Here is a 25,167-nt window from a genome sequence, read left to right on the forward strand (position 1 = left end):
TCTAATCTGTACGCCTTTTCTTTCTTTTTCTTGTATTACTGCATTGGCCAGGACTGCCAGTATGATTTTGAATAGTAGTGAGAGCAGACCTCATTGCCTTGTTTCCAATTCTGGGAAAGCACTTAGTCTTTCACAATTAAGTATGATGTTGGCTACAGGTTTCGTATAAACGTCCTTTATCATGTTGAGAAAGATTCCTTTGATTCCTAGTTTTCTGAGAATTTTAACCATGAATAGATGTTGAATACTATGAAAAGCTTTTCTGTATCTATTGAGATGATCACATTTTTTTTCCTCTTTAGTCTGTTCATATGGTGAATTATATTGATTTTTGAATGTTGAACCAACCTTGCTTTCTTGGGATAAGCCCACTCGGTCATGATTTACTGTCTTTTTATATATTGTTGGATCCAATTTGCTAATATTTTGTAGAGGAATTTTGTGTCTATGTTCATGACGGATACTGGTATACAATCTTTTCCAGCAATGTCTTTGTCTGGTTTCTGTATCAGAATAATGCTGGGAAGAGTTCTCTCCTCTTCTATTTTCTGGGAGAGTTTGAGTAGAATTGGTATTATTTCTCCCTCGAATATTTGGTAGAATTCTCCAGTGAAGCCACCTGAATCTGGAGTTTCTTTTGTTGGAACATTTTAAACTGAGAATTCATTTTTTAACACATATAAGATTACTTAGATTATCAGTTTCTTCTCAAGTTAGCATAGATAAAATTTTTCTATTTTACCTATGTTGCCAAATTTATGAGTACAGAGATATTCATAATATTGCCTTATAATTGCCTTAATTTTGTAGGAGCTGTACTGATTTCCCCTCTTTAATTCCTAGTAATGGTAATTTGTGTATTCTCTCCTTTTTCCTTCATCATCCTGGCTAAGGTTTATCAATTTTATTAATCATTTCAAAGAACCAGTTTTTGGCTTGAGTTTCTGTTATCGTTATGTTTTCAATTTCATTCTGATCTTTATTATTTCCTTCCTTCTGCTTATTAGAGGCTTAATTTGCTCTTCTTTTTCTGGTTTCCTAAGGTAGAGACTTAGAGCACTGATTTTAGACCTTTCTATTCTATTCAAATATAAGCATTTAATGCCATAAATTTCCCTCTAATCATTGCTTTAGGTGCATCCCACAAATTTTGATATAGAGTGTTTTCATTTTCATTCAGTTCAAAATATTTTCTAATTTTCTTTGTAACTTCCTCTTTCACCCAAGGTCTATTTAAATTTGTGCAATTTAATTTCCAAATACTTAGGAATGTTCCAGAAATCTTTCTGTTATTCATTTTCACTTTAATTCCCCTGAGATCAGAGAATATATTTTGTATGATTTCAACTGTTTTAAATTTACTGAGGTTTGTTTCATGACACAGAACATAGTCAATCTTGACGAATGTTCCATGTGTACTTAGAAAGTGTAATCAGCTTTTTATCAATTAGGTCAAGTTTGTTGATATTGTTGCTTAGGTCTTCTATAGTCTTAATGATTTTCTATTTACTTTTTCTAGTGATTACTAACAAGTGCTGAAGTCTCCAACTATAATTGTGAATTTGTCTATTTCTTCTTGGAGTTGTACCAATTTTTTCTTCAAGTATTTTAAACTGGTGGTGTTAGGTACATCTTATTGATGAATTAATATTATATCTTCTTGATGAATTAACTCTTTTACCATTATTTAATGTCCCTCTTTACCTCTGGTAATATTGTTTTGATATTCTTTATTTTGATGTGTCTGATATTCATATAGCCACTCAGGTTTCTTTTAATTACTGTTTGCATTGTTTACCTTCTTTCAATCCTGTTATTTCTTTTCTTTTCTTTTTTTTCTTTTTTTTTTTTTTTATTTATTTATTTATTTATTTTTCCCCCAAAGCCCCAGTACATAGTTGTCTGCCATAGCTGCACATCCTTCCAGTTGCTGTATGTGGGACGCGGCCTCAGCACGGCCGGAGGAGCGGTGCCTCGGTGCGCACCCGGGATCCGAACCCGGGCCGCCGGCAGCGGAGAGCACGCACTTAACCGCTAAGCCACGGGGCCGGCCCTTTTTTTTCTTTTTTTAAAGATTTTATGTATTCAGTTTTTTCCCCCCAAAGCCCGAGTAGATAGTTGTATGTCATAGGTTCACATCCTTCTAGTTGCTGTACGTGGGACTCGGCCTCGTGTTGGACGGAGAAGTGGTGCCTCGGAGCGCTCCCAGGATCCGAACCCGGGCCGCCAGCATCAGAGCGCGCGCACTTAACCGCTAAGCCACGGAGCCGGCCCTTTTACTTCTTTTCTTTTAATTTTTTGTTTATTGCAGTAACATTGGTTTACAACATTGTAAAAATTTCAGGTGTACATCATTATACTTCTATTTCTGCATAGATTACATCATGTTCACCACCAAAATACTAATTACAACCCATCACCACACACATGTACCAAATTATCCCTTTCACCCTCCTCCCTCCCCACTTCCCCTCTGGTAACCACCAATCCAATCTCTGTCTCTATGTGTTTGTTTACTGTTGTTATTATCTACTACTTAATGAAGGAAATCATACGGTATTTGACCTTCTCCCTCTCACTTATTTCACTTTGCATTATACCCTCAGTGTCCATGGATGTTGTCACAAATACCTGGATTTCATCGGCTGAGTAGTATTCCATTGTGTGTATATACCACATCTTCTTTATCCATTCGTCCCTTGATGGGCACTTAGGTTGCTTCCAAGTCTTGGCTATTGTGAATAACGCTGCAATGAACACAGGGGTGCATGTACCTTTACAAATTGGTGTTTTCAAGTTCTTTGGATAAATACCCAGCAGTGGAATAGCTGGATCATATGGTAGTTCTATCCTTGATTTTTTGAGCAATCTCCATACTGTTTTCCATAGTGGCTGCACCAGTTTGCACTCCCACCAGCAGTGTATGAGAGTTTCCTTCTCTCCACATCCTCTCCAACACATGTTGTTTCCTGTCTTGTTAATTATAGCCATTCTGACGGGCGTGAGGTGATATCTCATTGTAGTTTTGATTGGCATTTCCCTGATAGTCAGTGATTTTGAACATCTTTTCATGTGTCTGTTGGCCATCTGTATATCTTCTTTGGAGAAATGTCTGTTCAGGTCTTTTGCCCATTTTTTAATTGGGTTGGTAGTTTTTTTGTTGTTGAGATGCATGAGTTCGTTATATATTTTGGAGATTAAGCCCTTATCAGATGTATGGTTCGCAAATATCTTCTCCCAATTGTTAGGTTGTCTTTTTGTTTTGTTGATGGTTTCCTTTGCTGTACAGAAGCATTTTAGTTTGATGTAGACCCATTTGTTTATTTTTTCTATTGTTTCTCTTGCCCGGTCAGACATGGTGCTTGAAAAGATGTTGCTAAGACCTATGCCGAAGAGCGTACTGCCTATGTTTTCTTCTAGAAGTTTCATAGTTTCAGGACTTACATTCAAGTCTTTAATCCATTTGGAGTTAATTTTTGTGTATGGTGTAAGGTAAGGGTCGACTTTCATTTTTTTGCATGTGGCTATCCAGTTTTCCCAACACCATTTGTTGAAGAGACTTTCTTTTCTCCATTGTATGTTCTTGGCTCCTTTGTCAAAGATTAGCTGTCCATAGATGTGTGGGTTTATTTCTGGGCTTTCGATTCAATTCCATTGACCTGTGTGTCTGTTTTTGTGCCAGTACCATGCTGTTTTGGTTACTATAGCTTTGGAGTATATTTTGAAATGAGGGAGTGTGATACCTCCAGCTTTGTTCTTTTTTCTCAGGATTCCTTTAGCTATTCGGGATCTTTCGTTGTTCCATATAAATTTTAGGATTCTTTGTTCTATTTCTGTGAAAAATGTTGTTGGAACTTTGATAGGGATTGCATTGAATCTGTAGTTTGCTTTAGGAAGTATGGACATTTTCACTATGTTAATTCTTCCAATCCAAGAGCACGGAATATCTTTCCATTTCTTTGTGTCTTCTTCAATTTCTTTCAGAAATGTTTTATAGTTTTCGGTGTACAGATCTTTCACCTCTTTGGTTAAGTTTATTCCTAGGTATTTTATTCTTTTTGTTGCAATTGTAAATGGGATTGTATTCTTAATTTCTCTTTCTGCTACTTCGTTGTTAGTGTACAGAAATGCAACTGATTTTTGTATGTTGATTTTGTATCCTGCAACTTTACCATATTCGTTTATTACTTCTAAAAGTTTTCTGGTGGATTCTTTAGGGTTTTCTATATATAAAATCATGTCATCTGCAAATAGTGACAGTGTCACTTCTTCCTTTCCAATTTGGATCCCTTTTGTTTCTTTCTCTTGCCTGATTGCTCTGGCTAGGACTTCCAGTACTATGTTAAATAGGAGTGGTGACAGTGGGCATCCTTGTCTGGTTCCTGTTCTTAGAGGGATAGCTTTCAGTTTTTCACCATTGAGGATGATATTAGATGTGGGTTTGTCACATATGGTCTTTATTATGTTGAGGTACTTTCCTTCTATACCCATTTTATTCAGAGTTTTTATCATAAATGGATGCTGTATCTTGTCAAATGCTTTCTCTGCATCTATTGAGATGATCATGTGATTTTTATTCTTCATTTTATTAATGTGGTGTATTATGTTGATTGATTTGCGAATGTTAAACCATCCCTGCATACCTGGAATAAATCCCACTTGATCATGGTGTATAATCTTTTTAAGGTATTGTTGTATGCGATTTGCTAGTATTTTGTTGAGGATTTTTGCATCGATGTTCATCAGTGATATTGGCCTGTAATTTTCTTTTTTTGTGTTGTCCTTGTCTGGTTTTGGTATCAGGGTAATGTCAGCTTCATAGAATGAGTTAGGCAGCTTCCCCCCTCCTCAATTTTTTGGCAGAGTTTGAGAAGGATAGGTATTAAGTCTTCTTTGAATGTTTGGTAGAATTCACCAGGGAAGCCGTCTGGTCCTGGACTTTTATTTTTGGGGAGGTTTGTGATTACTGTTTCGATCTCCTTACTGGTGACTGGTCTATTCAAATTTTCTACTTCTTCTTGATCCAGTTTTGGAAGGTTGTATGATTCTAAGAATTTATCCATTTCTTCCACATTGTCAAATTGGTTGGCATATAGCTTTTCATAGTATTCTCTTATAATCTTTTGTATTTCTGAAATTGTCTGTTGTAATCTGTCCTCTTTCATTGCTGATTTTACTTATTTGTGCCTTCTCTCTTCTTTTCTTGGTGAGTCTAGCTAAAGGTTTGTCAATTTTGTTGATCTTTTCAAAGAACCAGCTCTTGGTTTTATTAATTTTCTATTTTTTTGGTCTCTATTTCATTTATTTCTGCTCTGATTTTTATTATTTCCCTTCTTCTACTGACTTTGGGCTTTGTTTGTTCTTCTTTTTCCAGTTCCTTTAGGTGCATTGTTAGATTGTTTCTTTGAGATTTTTCTTGTTTGTTGAGATAGGCCTGTATCGCTATAAACTTCCCTCTTAGAACCGCTTTTGCTGTATCCCATAAATTCTGGCATGTCGTATTTTCATTTTCATTTGTCTCCAGGTATTTTTTCATTTCCTCCTTAATTTCTTCGTTAACCCAGTCGTTCTTTAGTAGCATTTTGTTTAATCTCCACGTATTTGTGGCTTTTCTGATTTTCTTCCTATAGTTGATTTCTAGTTTCATACCGTTGTGGTCAGAAAAGATGCTTGGTATTATTTCAATCTTCTTAAATCTATGGAGACTTGTTTTGTGGCCTAATATGTGATCAATCCTGGAGAGTGTTCCATGTGCATTTGAAAAGAACGTGTATTCTTTGGTTTTTGGGTGGAATGCTCTGTATATGTCTACTAGGTCCATCTGTTCTAGCGTGTCGTTTAAGGCCAATGTTTCCTTATTGATCTTCTGTTTGGATAATCTATCCGTTGGTGTAAGTGGAGTGTTCAAGTCCCCTACTATTATTGTGTTACTGTCTATTTCTCTTTTCATGTCTGTTAATAATTGTTTTATATATTTAGGTGCACCTACATTGCGTGTGTAGATATTTACAAGTGTTATATCCTCTTGTTGGATTGTTACCTTGATCATTATGTAATGCCCTTCTTTATCTCTTTTTACAGTTTTTGTTTTAAAGTCTATTTTGTCTGATATGAGTACTGCTACCCCAGCTTTCTTTTCATTGCCATTTGCGTGGAGTATCTTTTTCTTTTTTTTTTTTTTTTTTAAAGATTTTATTTATTTTATTTTCCCCCCAAAGCCCCAGTAGATAGTTGCATGTGATAGCTGCACACCCTTCTAGTTGCTGGATGTGGGACTCGGCCTCAGGATGGATGGAGAAGTGGTGCCTCGATGCGCACTTTCCGGGATCGAACCGGGCGCCAGCATCATGTGTGGCGCATAACCACCAAGCCACAGGGCCGGCCCCTGGAGTATCTTTTTCCATCCCTTCACTTTCAGTTTGTGAGTGTCTTTAGGTCTGAAGTGTGTCTCTTGTATGCAGCATATATATGGGTCTTGTTTTTTTATCCAGTCAGCCACCCTATGCCTTTTAATTGGAGCATTTAGTCCATTGACGTTTAAAGTAGCTCTTGATAAGTATGTACTTACTGCCATTTTTTAACTTTTTTTTTTCTCTGTTCCTTTCTTCTTCTATACAGAATTGAGGTCACTTTAGTTTGACCTCTGTCTGAAAGCTGTACTCTTTAACTCCCCTCCTCCCTCCTTTTATGTTTTTGATATCATATCTAACCTCTTTTTGTGCTTTTGTATCCCTACGTTCTTATCATGAAATAGATAATTTTTCCTATTTGTGGTCTTCTCTTTTCCCTTAAGTCAGTCCCTTTAACATTTCTTGTAGCATTGGTTTCTTGGTGACAAACTCCTTTAATTTTTGCTTGTCTGGGGAAAATTTGATCTCTCCTTCCATTTTGAATGATAACCTTGCTGGGTAGAGTATTCTTGGCTGTAAATTTTTCCTTTTAGCACTTTAAATATATCGTGCCATTCTCTTCTAGCCTGTAAGGTTTCTGCTGAGAAGTCAGCTGATAGCCTTATGGGGTTTCCTTTGTATGTAACTTGACATTCTCTTATGACTTTTTAGGATTCTCTCTTTATCTTTAATTCTGGACATTTTGATTATGATGTGTCTTGGAGTGGGCCTCTTTGGCTTTATCTTGTTTGGGGCTCTCTGTGCTTCCTGTACCTGGATGTCTGTTTCCTTCCTTAGGTTAGGGAAGTTTTCATCTATTATTTGTTGAAATAGATTCTCTGCCCCCTTGTCTCGCTCTACTCCTTCCGGGACACCTATCACACGGATGTTAGTGCGCTTGATGTTGTCCCAGAGGTCCCTTAGACTGTCCTCACTCTTTTTAATTCTTTTCTCTTTTACCTGTTCACCTTGGGTAATTTCTTCTAGTCTTTAGTCAGCTCACAGATCCATTCTTGTGTATCCTCTACTCTGCTTTTGAGTCCCTCTAATGAATTTTTCATTTCCAGTATTGTATTCTTCATTTCTGATTGGTTCTTTTTTATATCTTCCATTTCTTTGTTGACATTCTCACTGAGTTCATCTATTCTTCTCCCCAGATCAGTGAGCATCCTTAACACTCTTAGTTTGAACTCTCTGTCAGATGGGTTGCTCATTTCTGTTTCACTTAGTTCCTTTTCTGGGGTTTTGTCCTGTTCCCTTACTTGGAATGTATTCTTTTGCCTCCTCATTTTGCCTCTTTCCCTGTGCTTGTGTCTCGTATTAGGTAGGTCAGCTACATCTCCTGCTCTTGGATAGGTGACCTTATGTAAGTGATGCCTTAGGAGGCTTCCAGTGTGCTTCCCTCAGTTCTCCAATGTTCCAGGGTGACCCCCATGTGGGCTCGTGTGTCCTTCTGTTGTGGCCTGTTTGCTCTCCTGTAGGTGCCCAGGGAGGCTGAGTTACACTCCTGGCCAGCTGTTTGTGCTCAGCTGCTTGTGGTTGTTGTGGGCCCTTCAGTCTCTTTATATCGGGTGTGGGGAGCCCCAGCACAGTTGGCTGCAAGTTCTAATACCACATTTGTGTTGCAGTATTTCTTTTAAGTGAGTAGGCCCCCCCAGCGTGGCAGGTTGTTGAGCTCAGGGCCTTACAATTGCTGTAAGCCTCTAGCCTATTAGGTCTCTTGTCAGCTCTCTGAGGATTGCAGCTGGGTGGGGCTGGCCTCAGGCACAGGAGCACCCAATTGTTTCAGGCTTTGGAAGGTGGGGCAAACCCCCTATGTGGGTCTTTGAGAAACACAAGTCTTCTGCAGATGACAAGCCCTGCCGCCCACAGGTCCACACACACAGTCAACACAGTCCTGCCCCATGTGCGCATCCCGACCTCCCGAAGTGGACCTAGTCTCTCCAAGGCGGGAGCCCCACACACTCCGCCACTGCCCCACACTCGCCCCCCACCCCCACCCCCACTCCTTGTGCACACCCTGCCCCGCTCAAGTCTCAGGCTCAGTTGCCAGGTTGCAGAGAATCCAATCACCAATCTATGCAGGACCACAAGTTGCCTGAGGGCTGGTTGTTGGGTGGGGCCAGTCTCTAGGGTGGGCTGCCTGCCCTGGCTGAGCTGGATTAAATCGGTGCTCTAGCGGGTGGGCCAGACCTGGGTTAGCAGGCCTCAGGGAGAACTCCAATGGCGTCTGTGTCAGCACACCCACACCAGGCCACAACAATGGCCGCCACCAATGTCCCAGTCCCTGGAGAGGTCTCACCTCTCACCGAGATGCACTCAGGGCCTATTAGGTGAGTCTCTTTTCACCACAGCACTGTGCACCTTTCTTTCTGGTGATTTTAGGATGCTTTCTGAAACTGGTGAGTTTGCACGCAGGCCCTTTAAGAGCCAGTTTTAGTTTCTTTGTGAACCAGCTTTTCTTGGGGTACTTCCCAGTGTTTTAGTAGCAGGCCAAGTCAGATATTATGCTGCTGGTCTCGATTGTGCTGGGTCCACAAAATGCCCACAGCGGGGGCGCTCCCCGGCTCAGGACCCTGCGCTTCTAGGGAGGGCTGCGTACCTGTGGGCTGCTCCCAGTGGCCGTGAAGCTGGCAGCTTGTGAAGGCTGCGTTTTTCCTCTCCAGAAGGGAGTCTCTGCCTCTTCCACCTCAATTAGGATTGTCCATTGTTGCAGGAATTCCTCTTATTCAGTTTTCAGTTCTGTCTCAGGGGTAATTTTTCCACAAGTAGTTGTAAATTGGCTGTGTCCACGGGAGGAGGTGAGTTCCGAGTGTGCTTACGCCGCCATCTTGAGTCCTGCAATCCTGTTACTTTTCACCTATGTCTTTATATTTAAAGCAAGTTTCTAGTTGACAGCATAAATTTGGTCTTGGTTTTGAATCCAATCTGACAATCTCTGTCTTTTAAATGGCATGTTTATTTACATTTAATGTTATTATTGATGTGGTTTGATTTTAATCAATTATCTTGCTATTTCCTTTTTGTTCTTTTTGTTGCTGTTGTTCATTTTCCCCTCATTTCGTGCCTGCTTTTGGAGTAATTGAATAATTTTAATTATGTACTATTTAAAAATATTTTAATGATTACTCTGCATCTATCACAGTCTACTTTCAAATAATATTATGACAACATATACTGTAGGAACCTTTCATCAGTATATTTTCAATTCTTTTACCCATCTTTCATACTATCACTGTCATTTTCTTTTTATAGACACTGTCAATGTATTGATATTATTTTTTAGACAGTCAATTATCTTTTATAGGCGTTGAAAATAAGAAATCTTTTATTTATACCTTCATTTTAACCATCTCAGAAGCTCTTCATTTCTTTGTATAAATCCAAGTTTCTGTCTGGTATAATTTAATTTCTACCTGAAACATTTCCTTTAAGTTCTTTTGTAGTACATATCTGTCTCTCAGGTTTCATTTACCTGAAAAAGTATTTATTTCGCCTTCATTTTTGAAAAGTATTTTTGCTGGATATAGAATACTGGGTTATCTCTTTTTTCCTTTCAGCACTTTAAAATATCACTGTATCGTCTACTAGATTGCATGGTTTGTAATAAGAAGCTGATCTATTTCTTATCTTTGTTCTTCTGTAAGTAATGTACCTTCTTTCTCTGGCTTCCTTCAATATTTTCTCTTCCTATTTGGCTTTTAGCAGTTTGAATATGATGTGTATAAGTATTTTTTCTTTTAATCTTGCTTGGAGTTCTCTGAGATTCTTCGATCTGTGGTTTGATGTTCTTCATTTTTCTTATAAAATTATTGGTCATTATCTCTTCGAGTACTCTTCCTGTTCTGTTTGCTTTCTCTTTTCTTGCTGGGATTCCAATTACATGCATGTTAGGATATTTGATATAGCTCTTGGATACTCAGATTTTTTTTCACTCTTCTTTCTCTTTGTGTTTCACTTTCTATTGACTATCGTCAAGTTTACTTACTCCTTGGCCATGTTGAGTCTACTGATAAGCCCACTGAAGTCATTCTTCATCTGTACTACTGTTTTCCTCCCTAACATTTCTATTTGACTGTTTCTTATAATTTCCCTCTCTTTGCTTCAATTCCCATCTGTTCATACATATTCTATCTTTTCTACTAGGGCCTTTAACACATTAATCATAGTTATTTTAAATTCCCTGTATGACAGTTCCAACATCTGAGTCATCTGTGAGTCTTGTTGTCTTGATTGCTTTGTCTCTTAAGAGTGGATTGTTGTTGTTTTCTTGTTTTTTCTTGCCTTTAATTTTGACTGAACGCCAGACATTGTGTGTACAACAATAGAGATTTAGGTAAGTAGTATTTAAGCTTGGAAATGGGAACACTTTTCTTCAGCTAGGCTATGAATGTGAGGAGTTGAGTCAATCAGGTCAGAAGTTAAGTTGACTTTGAGTTTTGTTGTTGCTGCAGTTAACTTTGGTGTACCACTAGCTTCAAAATCCTCTAGTGTTACTTTGTGTTTAGGGTGGGCCCTGGGATGCCACAGGGTTTTTCTCAATATTCCTGTTCCACCTTCAGCTTTCAGCCTTCACTGTGCACCTGCACCATAGAAGGAGTTTCTCTCTACACTCTTGTGCCTTGCCCACTGGTAGCCTGCTGCTGCTTGTTACTCTATACTTGTTGGTTTCATGGTGAGAGATGGGGAGGGAGTAGTTCTCTGTTGTCTTGGTCCAGCCTCAGTCCCAAGCAGATCCTGTATGCCTGGGTCTTGCAGTGGGGCTTTTTTAGTGATCCTGTTCCTCCTCCCTGTGGTAGCCAAACTCTGCCTTGTCTCTTTAACAAGTTTTGTGCAAGCGAGTTTCCTACCCCTCTCCCAGCAATGAGAGTCCTCTAATAGTACTAATAATAGATTGTGGGCCTAAGACTATTTCTTTCCTTTCCCCCAAGAGTGGATGGTTTTTTTCTTTACCCTCCTCCCAGCCACAATTGGTTTTCACCTATACTCTGCAGGTGACAGATATGCTACCTCTTCCCCAGCGAATTAAGGCTTCTGTTCTTACAGGGAAAGGGTCCAAATGCGTCATCCAATCTTTCTGGCAGTGGCAGTCACTCTTCACTTCCAGGCGTGTACCAGTAAAGGAGACTAGTCTCCTGTCCTACCTCCCAGCCTTTCTTTTCTATAAGTCTGTAGAGAAGAGACTACAAATGGGAGTGAACTCCCCTTGTATCTGTAGCTACCAATGGTTCTATGCTTGGCCTTTAGCAACCCATTAAAAAAGTTTAGCCAAATACATCTTATCCGCTTGTGTGGTGCCTGGTATTTCTTCCTGTTCTGTGCTCTGGCACAGTGAGATAGTGCTTGTGTCTCATCTCTTTGGAGGAGTCTGTCTTTCCTTGGACTTTAGGCTACTTAGTCACTCTGCATCATAAGCTCTCTGATGGAGTCAAGAAATGTTATGATTTTGTAGTTTATCTGACATTAAATAGTTAGGGTGGAAGTAATACTCTTTCCACTTTCCTCATCCTGGGTGAAAACAAAACTCCCAAATTCCGCAACATGTTAAAGTGAATTCCTATTTTATTAATCAATAATAGCATGGATTTATAGAAGATAAATTTATTCAGACAATGCTTGTTACACGTATGTATTTGTGGATTTTTGGCAGAATTACTAGTCTGTACCCCATCCCCTTCCTATCAGAGATCCAGACACACGGTTTTGAAATCACTGTCACACCTTAAGAGAAAAAAAAAAAATCAACTTAACTTTTAACTGTGATTTTGAAATTACTAAGATTAATTATAATTGTGATAGCCATTGTAATTTAGCTATATTTCAAATACTAAGGTAAAAAATTTACCACTTTATAAAAGAACAAAAATGATTTCATTTGTGCATGTGGTCAGAAATAGATTCTAAATATACATACACTTTGGATTTCCTAATTCTCACATATTTAAAGTCACAATCACTGTATGTGAGGTATAAATGGTGCTAAGATGGCTGGGAATTAAACTCGGGACATAATGCCAAAAACATCCATCTGTGATTAGGTAAGTATATTTCTCACAAAAATGTAACCTGCTTTTGATAAATTATTGCAATTACATTTATTACTTTGAGCACTTTAATACATACTTTCTGAGCAACATATATAATCTACAAATAAGAAAACTGAAGAATGCTGTGATTTTCAAGCATCTTTGACAACTAATCTGTCCTAGCATTTAACCACAAAACATATGATCTAATTTTTCCCCACTGATTATATATAGAATGTTTGACTTTCTAATTACTATTTAGTATGATGGTCTTAAAATTTTAAGAGAAAAACTAAAAAAGGAAAATAGTTTTTAAAGTTAACTATTTTAACACATCACTTGATAGAATTTAATTTGTTCCTGGGTTCGTAACAAATAAATGGATTTAAAATTAGTCTCTCATTAGTATTGAAAAAAATTAACTTGCACAGTAAAAGATGCAGTGAAAGTTAACTTGCAGAGTAAAAGGGAAAAAAATTAAAATGACTCATTAAAATCACTTAAAAAGTTGTTTTCACTATAAAACTGTTAGAGATATTAATCGGGACATAGAATCAGATAAGTGGTATCACGTGGTCAAAAATACACCCAATGAATTCAATACCAAATGAAAGAGTTTTACTCTTAGACTCTAAAGATATCATCTGCCAGAACAATCAAATCAATTTCTCTCTTTTACATTAAAATCTGAAAGTAATAATCAAGGGGGGAAGAAAACAAAGATTTTACAGATTTCCCAGAAGCACAGTGCTGGAACCTATGTCCTATCACATCTTCAGTCAACTTTTAATGGATGATCATTGAAAGAGTTGCTACTGCTGGTAAACTGCTTGATTTATATATATACACACATTAAACTACTACACATTTCAAAGTGAAATACATGCTACTTCCCCTGAAACAGCCATAATTTGGAGTTCAAGTATTCTTAGAAGCATTTATTTGCCAGAAAAGACGTGGTTTTGATTCCCTTGTGATAAGGTGAGTTTCTCTCATTATCTTCAAGGCCTCTGTGTAGGAGATAGGATTAAATTGCTTCAAGGTCACCCAAAGTCCTGAGAGCCCTAGAGGATTATTTTGGCATTCTGACTTTCCTATTCTCTGAAACATTTGGCAATGTCTCAGAGCTTCATCAGAGAAAAACAATAAAACCCACAAAATTTATGGGAAAAAAGTCATAACTGACTATATTTGCCAAGGCAATCATATTCATTCAAAAATACTCAGTATGGAGATATGTATCAATTACGTAGTGAAACACTTGACTTCTATTTAAAATGCTCTCTTTATAGCTCACTAGGTATTTATTTGTCTTAGTCAAAGGTGACATAGGTCTGCTCTCCTAACTTTTGTATTAGATATAAAATTAAATGAAAAAAATTTTACATATATTAAGTCCAACTCTTTCCGAATAAAACTTCCTCCTACTAACTAATACCTTGGTTTCTTTTATTCTTCTTATGAATTTTATTGACTTATTAAATGTTAATTGGACATTTTTTAATGATATAAGTCAACAAAAATTTAACTATTGCCATCTTGTGGTCAGACATTCATATATGTGAAATTGAAAACAATGTCACTTTCCTAAAGAAAGATATTTACGCTTAAAATCTTACCGAAGATATTTTCCTATCAGCTGAGAAAAAAAATTGTTTTATTACATACAACATCCCCTAGGGAAACAAAATTCATTTATAATTTTTAGAAATTATAATTTTTTAAAAACTAAATTAAATGTACTGTCATTGACCACAAATGGTAACAATACTCCGTAGAAGGACATAAAGTCAGTCTTGTATTATCTTAAGAACATTTATTTGCTCATATCTATATAGTGTCATGATTAATATTTAAATCACCATGAGAAGAGTTTTACAGGTAATTTTCCATAGGATTCTAAAATATAACATTAACACTATTGTACCATGGTTAGGTTAAAAAAGTGGTTGGGAGGGCAAAGTTCTGAAAAGTTGGAGCAAGAGAACAGAAAACAAACAGCAAAGTAAAACCTACACCTCATATAGCATAATCTTGACAAATACCTTGAGCACTTCCTCATATAGATCCTCTCCAAAACACCAAATACACAGTTACATTTGCAATTACACTGGCATTCAATACATGACATAAAACCACAATTATAAAAGCAAAGAAAGACATTCCACTGCTCAAAATATTCGTAATACTTCTCCCTGGATTGTGGACAGAAAGTTTTTAAACAGACAACATCTTAATTTCTACTGCCAAATTTCAGAATTTAGATTATACAAAATTTAAATGACTAAGAAACAAGAAGATAAAGCATAAGGCCAACAGCCTTGCAGAAACATAAAGACGACATCAAAATGCTGTGATGCTGATTGTAGAATTAAAGGTCAACCACACAATTTTGATAATTAACACTACAGAAAATTCATTCATATAATAGCATTTAACATGAGAATCCTTTGTTTCTTAAATTGTACTTGTTGGTCAACACAACACTAAATAGCCCTTACAAAGCACCTTAAAAGCCATAACCCCTGCCTTTAAATTATAAATTTAAAACAGACAACTATGATATAAATATAAACCTATATATAGATAAAAAGATGCTGACATTCAATTGTACAAGAACCGAAAAGTAAAGTTAAAGGAAAAACACTACCTGAGAGTTTTTTAAATCCATTAGAAATAGTATTTATTGGTAAACAGAACTAACAAATATATATCAAAAATGATACCAGATTCTTTATCCCAACGGACTAAATGAGATAAAGAAACAAAAAACTTAGAGACAAGAATAAGACATATATAAAAGTAAAGAACTCTCATTATATACTTCTTCAATATCAGGACAAGTATCAAGCTATTATTAAAGAAAACAAATCTTACCTTGTTGCTCTGCAAGTGAAATATTGGATTTATTTTTTACACGTATTAAACGACTTTGTACTGGCTTGTGTTCAACTTGCTTAACATCTTGGTCTTGCTTTTGTTGGTACTAAAGAATTTAAGACATGAGATTATAATAATATTTTTTAAGTTACTTTTTAAAAAATTGAGCAATTAAATTATTTAGGTGTTCATTACATAAAATTTGAATATTATGTATGCCTTCTAATTGCTAACTGGGTAACAGAGTACGTATTACTAAAGAAAAGATGTTGCAAATAAAAACTTTTAAAAGATTTGGATAATATACACAGATTTCAAATATTCAAATCATCTCTGTCTATTTTTACTATAGAATTCAGAGCTACTTATAAATCAAACTATTCTAGATATATACACATGATGGATTTAGACAGGATAAAAACTTAATTTGGCTGTAAGCTCTCCCATATAACCGTTTTTGCATAAAATGAAAATTTGCATAATGCACTGCAATTTTCGAAGAGCTTTTATATATAATAACATCATTTAATTCTCACAAGTGTGAGTAGGTATTGTTATCCTCCTTTGCCATTCAAGAAACATATACTCCACCGTAAGACCTATCATCTCTCTTCCTTATCTATAACCTACACCTAAATTCAAAATTTACAGTAGTCACAAATTCCTTCACAATCACACATCAGAAATTGTGATGACTTTAGCCCTTTTCTTTCTTCTCTTTCCTGTTTTATGAGACTAATTATGAATGAGTCTCAGAAAACAGCTATCAGATATACTCTGACAGGAATGCAACAAGATTCTCTCTGGACTCTTGTCAACAACTCTGAAACACCTGTCCACACGGACTCAGCTGTAACCACTCCAGCTCCGGGAGGCACCTATTTATCTACCAACAAAATCGAGTAGCTTTCCACTGCAGTGGTAACAATTAGCCTTAACTCTGGTCCTTTAAGTTTAGAACCATGAATCACATAGGTTTCTGCCTTGAAGGAAATATCATTTTGGTGTGCATTTCTAAGATGGGGACTACGACTATCTCTGGCTCCTTCAACTTAGGACCTCCCCATGGCTCCTTCCTTAACCACCGTGATGAAGAGCTGAGTGTGGGGGAGCTAACCTGCTTGTGTTCAAATCTGGCTAAGCCATTTTGTAGCTTTGACCTTGGGCAAATTATTAACCCTTCAATATCTCAATTTGCTCATTTATTAAATGGGGATACTAATAATAACTACCTCATCAGGTTGTTATAAGGATTAAATGAGTTAAATGTGTAAAGAACTTAGAACAGCATCTGGCAGAGTAAGGATTATAAATAGCCATACTTCTCTGTTAAAGAAATCTAACAAAATTTTTGAGGCCCATTCTTCTGGTAACACTTAGTAGTTTTACTTTAAAACAGGCCAACAATTAAAGGAAAGCAATCTTTCTATTTTTTAAATAGCTTTATTAAGATATAATTGATAGACAATAATCTGCACGTTTAAAGTGCACAATTTGCTAAGTTTTGGCATATGCATATACCCCTGAAACCATCAGCACAATCAAGATAATATAATGAACACAGCCATCAATCTCAAAAGTTTTCTCATACCCTTTTGTATTCCCACCTGTTACTATAGATTAGTTTGTAAATTTTCTAGAATGTTATATAAATGGAATCATAGAGTATATACTTCTTTTTTTGTGGTCTGGCTTCTTTCCCTCAACATAACTTTTGTGAGAATCATGCATGTTATTGTACGTATCAGTAGTCCATGCCTTTTTATTGCTTAGTAGTATTCCATTGTATAAATTATACCACAAATTTGTACATTCACCAAGCGATGGACATTTTCTGTTGTTTCCAGTTTTGGGTTACTACAAATAAAGTTGCTATGAAAACTCATGTACAAGTCTTTGTGTAGACATATATTTTAGTTTCCCTTGGGTAAATACCTAGGAGTGAAATGCCTGGATCATATGGTAGGTGTATGTTTTACTTTTTTAAGAAATCGTCAAACTGTTTTCCAAAGTGGTTGAATTATTTTACATTCCCAACCAGCAGCATACGCGAGTTCAGTTGCTCCACATCCTTGCCAACCCTTGGCAGGTCAGTCTTTTTAATTTTAAACATTATAATGGGTGTGTAGTAGTATTTCATTGTGTTTTTAATTAGCATTTTCCAATTGACTAACGATGCTGAAAATCTTTTTATGTGCTTACTTCACATCAGTATATCTTCTTTGGATAAGGGTATCTGTCCAAATATTTTATCCATTTTTAAATTGAATTGTTTATTTTCTTAATATTGAATTCTCTGAGTTCCTTATATATTCTGAATACAAGTCTTATCAGCGAAGTGATTTGCAAATATTTTCTCCCAGTCTCTGGCTTGTGTTTGCTTTCTCTTAACAGTGGATCTTGAAAAGCAGAAGTTCTTATTTTTGATACAACCAATTTATTCACTTTTTTCTTTCATGGATAGTGCTTTTGGTATCATTTTTGCCTAACCCAAGGTCACAATTTTTCTTTTATACACAAGTTATTAACAGATACTTATTCATTACTAACTAGCTTTTCCTGATCTTCGCTTGATCATAGATTATTAATACTGAACCCTACATAATGGTGTGTTCCATATGTTTATTTTATATATTTTGGCCTTTCATCCTTGTCGGAAGAGGTCTTCAAGAGGACGTGACTGCCAGTTGACCTGCGAGCCTTACCTGGGTAATCAGAGGCTCCTCACTCCCTCCCCTGTCCTTGGAGTGTATGTCCTGCCTACTATTCCCATACTAACAGCCGTTTCAAGGACACAGTCCTGAAAGAGTAAGATGTCACTGAGACCATCTGGACTGAATACATGACTGAACCCAGTTAAGGCCTCTGTATAAACTTTTAAGATTCTGGCAGGCAAGTGTGGAGATCTACTCATCTTGCGGCCGCCCAAGACAAGCCTCTTAAGTAAATTCCCTTGCTTATTAAACCTGCCACCTTCCAATCTTGAATGGTCTGCCTCTTTCTTCTATTTCTCCTTGTCCTCTGTGTATGGGGCCAGTTTCAGATTTCACCCGGGGAGCTCCCAAGGTTGTGAACCAACAATTCTCAACACCATGTAATTCTAGACAATACCATAAAATGAATACTTATTGAATAAATTAATCCACAGTGAGAAATGCATCGCTATTACACAGATATAAAACTGTTTTTAATAACCTAAGCATTTTTTTTACATCTTGGAGAGTAATTATCCTATTTTTTGAGGGCACAAGATTACACAGGCCATTGGCTTAACTCAGCAAGAAATTTCTTATGCTTTCATGGTAACACATTTTGCAAATTTGAATGTAATAAATATTTATTGAGTACCTAATATGTGCAAATTACTGAGCTAGATATTGCATGGGGATACAGAGGTGTAAATGATCACAGCTACCTAACTAGGTGACAGGCATTTTATATACATGTATATTTTTATTCTTTATTTGAAAGATGAGGAAATTAAGGCTTAGAAAAAGGCTAAGTAATGTATTCAAGGTCACAGCCAGAAACCAGATGAGCAAAGATTTGTATCCAGGCTTGAGTCAGTAAATGAAGGAGGCATGATTTGAAGCTGACTCCAAAGACTATGCTCTTGAGAGTGTATCATGCTGCTGTTCTCATTCTAAGTAAAGTACAAATGCTATTAATTGGTACCTGAGGAAAATCTTCAGCCGTTACTGATAACTTAACATCATCTTCCTGTGTTGTCAGAAGTGTTGTGGAAAGAGCAAGGTTAGAATTTGGCTGCAACTCCAATTCTCCCAAACTCATTGGACCATGACTAGCACATGAATCTTCATAAACACCACCTGTTATCAAATATGTAAACAAAAAGTTAAAATAAATTGTTTAATTTACCTTAGAAAAAGAAAAATTGACTAAAATTACAAATATTTCTTAGCTACTGAATTAGAAGTAGCAGTGTATTTCAGCCAAAAATAGGTGGTACCAAGCCTTCATTGCAATTAAAACCAAAGCTTATAGAGAATGCAAAAAGTACCTATGTTCAAACAAATCTATGGACTATTCTAAAGTTCCAGTCAAGTTGCTCATGCAGTCCACACCCAACCCCTACTCCTACACACTAACTCCTAACACTCCAGCTAACCTTTTCTATCAGTAAGAGTCAACAGAATACTTTCTATCTACAACGTAATCTTAAAGCAGGGGGCAATTTCCTAGCTAGAAAATGTTGATACTGCTTAGCTCTGTTCTGTAGATATTTTTCTTCAAATGGTCAAGTTCCTCTTTACCTCATCCAAATGGCATCCCAATCATATCAATAAAAAGAAAATAAGAGCAGAAATATCTATTTATCTAATAATAATATCACTGTACATTTATAGTGCACCTCATACCCCAAGCACTTTCATATACATTATATGTGCATATCACATATACATTACCTCATTTAATTTGAATACCACAATCATTCTGTAAGGTAAGCAGGTCAGATAGTATTATAACTGTCTTTCACTGACAAAGCTAAGGCTTGGGAAAGTTAATTGACTATCCAAAAATCAGAGAGCTAGTAAGAGGAATTAAAATCCTGATCTTCCAACTCCTAGTCACTGTTCTTTATTTCACGTTCTTGCTAAAATATTTCTAAGATAACTCTATTTTTCCTAATTAACAGCCACATTTTAAATATAGCACAGTGTAGTATATCTCATCTTAAACAACAGAAATTGACCTGAAGTGTTATACATAAGCTAAATTTTTTAAATGAAATAATATTTTAAAGACATCATAGATATTTTCTATTTAAAGGCAGTCTGTTGACAATTTCTTAGGTATAGCAAATAATCACCCTCAGATCTCTTATGTTAATCCATATTTTTAGGTTGATTTTGCATAAAGCAAAATACATACATTTAATTTTTACCTTTCCAGTATTCAATCTGTACAAAACAATTTCTCAAAATTATCACCTGTTTTATTCTCATTTAATTATCTAGCATGATATAAGATTAATTTAAATAATGATAATAATATCCATCATTTACACTAGTTATTGTTCCAGGCCTTTTATTGGCTTCTTTATATTCTGATAAGCCTTTTTCTATTCCTATGTCATTTTTCCAACATTTTCCTAAGACTGACAAAATGAATTAAAATAAAAGAATTAGCACATATAATGTTAAAAGAGAAGAGATTAAAAACTCTTTGTGCTGATAATTTGGTTATATACCTAGAACACTCAAGCGACTCTAGTGAGGAAAAAAACCTCTACTAGAATTAATAAGAGAATTTGGTAACGTGACTGGATAATAGATAAGTATATAAAAATCATTAGCTTTTCTCAATATTATAGCAAAATGCACCTAGAAATGAAAAAATAATCCTTTACTATAGTGCCCAAAACTTTAAAGTAATTAAGAATAAAATTATTAAGAAAGACATAGAACCCATATGAAGAAAATTATGAAATCTTATTGAAGAGCACAAAACAAGATCCAAATAAATAGTAAGAAATACGATAAAAATGTCAATTCTTCCAATATTAATACGTAAACTTGTACAATTCCAATTAGGATGATTTTTAGTTGAAAAAAATAATTTTAGAGTTTATATGGAAAAATAATTGCCTGAAAATTGCCAAGAAAAGTATGAAAATTTTGAAGAAGGGGAAACTTGCCCTATCACATATGAGAATGTGCCATAAAGACACAATAGACTAATATGTTTTAGATCATAGAGAATCCAGAATACTCAGTAAAGAATCCAGAAAAAAATATCCTTACATCTTTGAGAACTTAATAATCAAATTGGTTGATATTTCAATTCAATAGGAAAGAAGACAGCCTACATAATAATTGATGCTGGCACAAGTGGCTATTTATCTGAAAGAAAACCAAATTGGACTTCTACCGTACACCATTTGCAAAAATAAAGTCCAGATAGACTTAAATATAAATATATACTAAATAATGAAAATCTTGCAAGAAAATCTAGGAGACTACAGGTATAAGCTTATGTTAGGGGAAACATAATCAAGACATAAAAACATAGATATTATAAAAGATAGAAATAACTATCTAAAATTTTTTTTTTTTTGAGGAAGATCGGCCCTGAGCTAACATCTGCCAATCCTCCTCTTTTTGCTGAGGAAGACTGGCCCTGGGCTAACATCCATGCCCATCTTCCTCCACTTTATATGGGACACCGCCACAGCATGGCTTGCCAAGCCGTGTGTCGGTGCGCGCCCAGGATCTGAACCGGCGAACCCCAGGCCGCCACAGCAGAGCGTGCACACTTAACCGCTTGCGCCACCAGGCCGGCCCCTAAAATTTTTAAAAATTATATGGCAAAGAAAGACCACAAATATTGTCAATAAACAAAGTATAAATTTGGAAAAAGACATTTGTAATACAGATGATAGAAAACATCTAAAATATAAAAATAGCTCTTAAAGTTACAAGAAAATTTTAGAACCTAACAGATGGGGAAAGAACTTAAGTAGGTAATTCACAGAAGAATAAATTCAAGTGGCCAACAAACCTGAACAGACATAGAAACTCACCAGTAGTCAGAGACATATCTTTATATTTTGCCTGACAAAAGTAAAAAAAGTATTAAACAAAATTTCTGGAGGGGATTAAGGGAAAAGGCTGTAAGAAATTAATGATAAAAATAAATTGGCTCGTGGCCAGCCCGTGGCATAGTGGTTAAGTGCGCACACTCCGCTTCGGCGGCCCAGGGTTCACAGGTTCAGATCCTGGGCGCACACAGATGCACCGCTTGTCAAGCCACGCTGTGGCGGCGTCCCATATAAAGCAGAGGAAGATGGGCATGAATGGTAGCCCAGGGTCAATCTTCCTCAGCAAAAAAAGGAAAAAAAAAGGAGGAGGATTGGCATCAGATGTTAGCTCAGGGCTAATCTTCTTCACAAAAAATAAAATAAATAAATAAATTGGCTTAAACTTTAAGAAAAGCAACTTGGCATATCAATTCTAAAATTAAAAAAACGGGGCCAGCCCCATGGCTTAGTGGTTAAGTGCGCACGCTCTGCTACTGGCGGCCCGGGTTCGGATCTCGGGCACGCACTGACGCACCACTTCTCCGGCTGTGCTGAGGCCGCGTCCCACATACAGCAACTAGAAGGATGTGCAACTATGACATACAACTATCTACTGGGGCTTTGGGGGAAAAAAAGGAGGAGAATTGGCAATAGATGTTAGCTCAGAGCCGGTCTTCCTCAGCAAAAAGAGGAGGATTAGCATGGATGTTAGCTCAGGGCTGATCTTCCTCACACAAAAGAATTAAATTAAATTAAATTAAAAACACATTTGCCCTTGAATTTAGTAACTACTCCTGGAAACTATTCCATAACTATAACGTGCAACAAGAGGTTAGAATATATGTGTGTGGATATTTACTCTAGCAACGTTTATAGTGGGGGAAAATGGTAATAAAGTAAATATCCATCAATAGAGCACTGACTGAATAAATTAGTGGAAATCCACACTAAAGGGTTTTACGCAGTCATGAAATAGAATGAATTTAAGCAATACCAGTTGACCTGGAGTAATTTCCACAGAGTTTACTGGGTAAAAACAAAATACAGGCAAGTGTCCATGATATGACCTCAACATGTAAAATAACAACAAACACACACATCCAATGTACCTACCATATCTATTGTACACGTGAGTGTGCGTGTAACTATATATGTAAAGGAAAAACAGGAAGGTTACATACCAGAATCTTAACATGAGTTACTTGGGGTGAGGCATAATATGAGACAGGAGAAAATGTGAGGAGGAGAGGCAGATGCAGGACAAGCCAAAAAAGAGTCTGTAATTTAAAGTAATGTATGATATAATTACATGTTGTTTTTATGTAAAATTATATGTGGTTAATGTATGGGTATAAAGAAAAAATTAATTAAAAAGACACAAGGTAAATTTTGAATTAAAAAAAAACTTGTATGTAGAAACCCAGAGAGTATATAATCAAACATCTCCCCAAAAGCATTAAAAGTGCATAATAGCTTTCAACTCACATAACACCCTATCACTGAACATATATTTACTGCCTCTGCACTATACTCTGCTAGATGACAAGGATAGGACAGTGAACAAGATAAAGTCCCTACCCTCAAGTGAGATTACAAATCAGTGTGATAAGAGTGCCATTAGGCAGGCAACGTTAGAGGACTGTACAGAGGGCACCTACGACAGGCATCTAACCCAGTGACAAGGGGTCAGGAAAGGATTCCATGACAGCAATCATAACAATGCTGAACTTGCTGTGTCTCTTCTAAAGAGTACGCTCACTGACTATGGGTGTCTTGTCTGTTTAATGTAAGTTAGCCCTTTGTAAGAGGGATACTTACAGTATTATTTCATTCAGTTCAAATTTAATTTAATTAATCATAACTTGAAATCCCTGATTTTACTCTTCTAGAACCTTACTGTTATGAAAAAGCAACTGTGGTAGACTTGCAGAGAAGACAGCCCACCTGAAATTGCCAGCACCAGCAGCAGCTTTGGGTCTGGTATGTCTAATACATTATTCCATTTGTATGAAACCCAAAGGCACCTCAAATTCCACATGTATAAAACCCCACTCATCCTTATTTCCTCCTAAGTCTGTCCTTCCTCCCTATTCTCTCTCTCTCAGTGAATGGAAACCATCTATCCAATCATTCTAGCCAGAAACCTGGAGATTTCTTAGACTTTCCCTTCTTTTGCAAACCTCTCATATTTAGACTAAGTCTTGTCTATTCTCCTTCTTAGTTGTCTCTCAAATCTCCCTTTTCATATATCCTCACTGCTGAATAACGTCTCACCACTTTTACCTTAATAGCTGTCTGATCAGGCTCCTTGCCTCCAGTCTTAATCCTCTCCACTTAGTCCTATCCATCACACTGCACCTCAGACGATCTTGCTAAATAAATGGCAAATATGACCCTAGCATTTACTTACAATCCTTAGTGGACCTGTAAATATCACAAACATTCAGAATTCATAGGAATTCAAATTTCCATGGGAATAAATATAAAGTAAGATTGGCATTATTTTCCATCTTGCGCACCAATGGATCCCTACTGTCTTAGAGTAAATCTAAAAACTACTTGATTTATCATCCAGGGTATTTCAGGACCTGGTTTCTGCTCACTAGTCCAATCTCACTGCATCTTAAGCTCTAATTCATTGATAAACTACTTATATTTCCCTGATTAAGTCTTGCTATTTTTCAACTTCCTGCCCTTGTCTCACTGCATATTCTACCTGGAAGGTCCCTCCTCACTTACTACACGTCAAATGTCTGTTCATCTTTGAGAACTCATGTCAAGTAAGCCTCCCTTCATGATTGCCCTCTCCAGTTACAAGTGACCTGTACTCCCATCCTATATGGACTTCCTCACAATAACTATAATGATTCATTGCATATTTGTGCCTTCTCATCCACTACTCCTACTAGAGAAAAAACTCACTATGGACAGGGCCTTACCAGGTGTATTCCTAGCACCTAGAATGTGCTTAGAGCATAGCGAGCGCTCAAGAAACATTTTCTTTTTTTTTTAAAGATTTTATTTATTTATTTTTTCCCCCCAAAGCCCCAGTAGATAGTTGTGTGTCATAGCTGCACATCCTTCTAGTTGCTGTGTGTGGGACGCGGCCTCAGCATGGCCGGAGAAGCAGCGCGTCGGTGCGCGCCCGGGATCCGAACCCGGGTCGCCAGCAGTGGAGCGCGCTCACTTAACCACCAAGCCACGGGGCCGGCCCCTCAAGAAACATTTTCTGAATGTGCAAGTAAATGAACCAACCGGAAATGCCTCATCATACTTCGCCATCTGGCTAACTCCTTCATGATCCCACTGCACACTGGTTCTTGTGGCAAAC

The 25,167-nt window shown here is 36.7% G+C and overlaps 1 protein-coding gene across 10 annotated transcripts in view; it reads right to left on the reverse strand.

Moving 5' to 3' along the window:
- LOC101392261 (protein TALPID3) overlaps positions 1-25,167 on the reverse strand; it is a 157,777-nt gene that overhangs the window by 36,844 nt on the left and 95,766 nt on the right. For 7 of the 10 annotated variants that reach the window (XM_087448445.1, XM_087448436.1, XM_087448437.1 and 4 more), the window contains 2 exons: positions 18,971-19,125; positions 15,293-15,401 (listed from right to left, as the gene is read on the reverse strand). In XM_087448445.1, the coding sequence (XP_087304571.1) occupies positions 15,293-15,401; positions 18,971-19,125 (264 nt within the window). The other 3 variants (XM_087448440.1, XM_087448441.1, XM_087448438.1) reach the window with 3 other exon arrangements.

This window comes from Ceratotherium simum, chromosome 24 (genome assembly GCF_057802395.1).
Source record: "Ceratotherium simum simum isolate JZ-2026a chromosome 24, ASM5780239v1, whole genome shotgun sequence".
Taxonomy (NCBI): domain Eukaryota; kingdom Metazoa; phylum Chordata; class Mammalia; order Perissodactyla; family Rhinocerotidae; genus Ceratotherium; species Ceratotherium simum.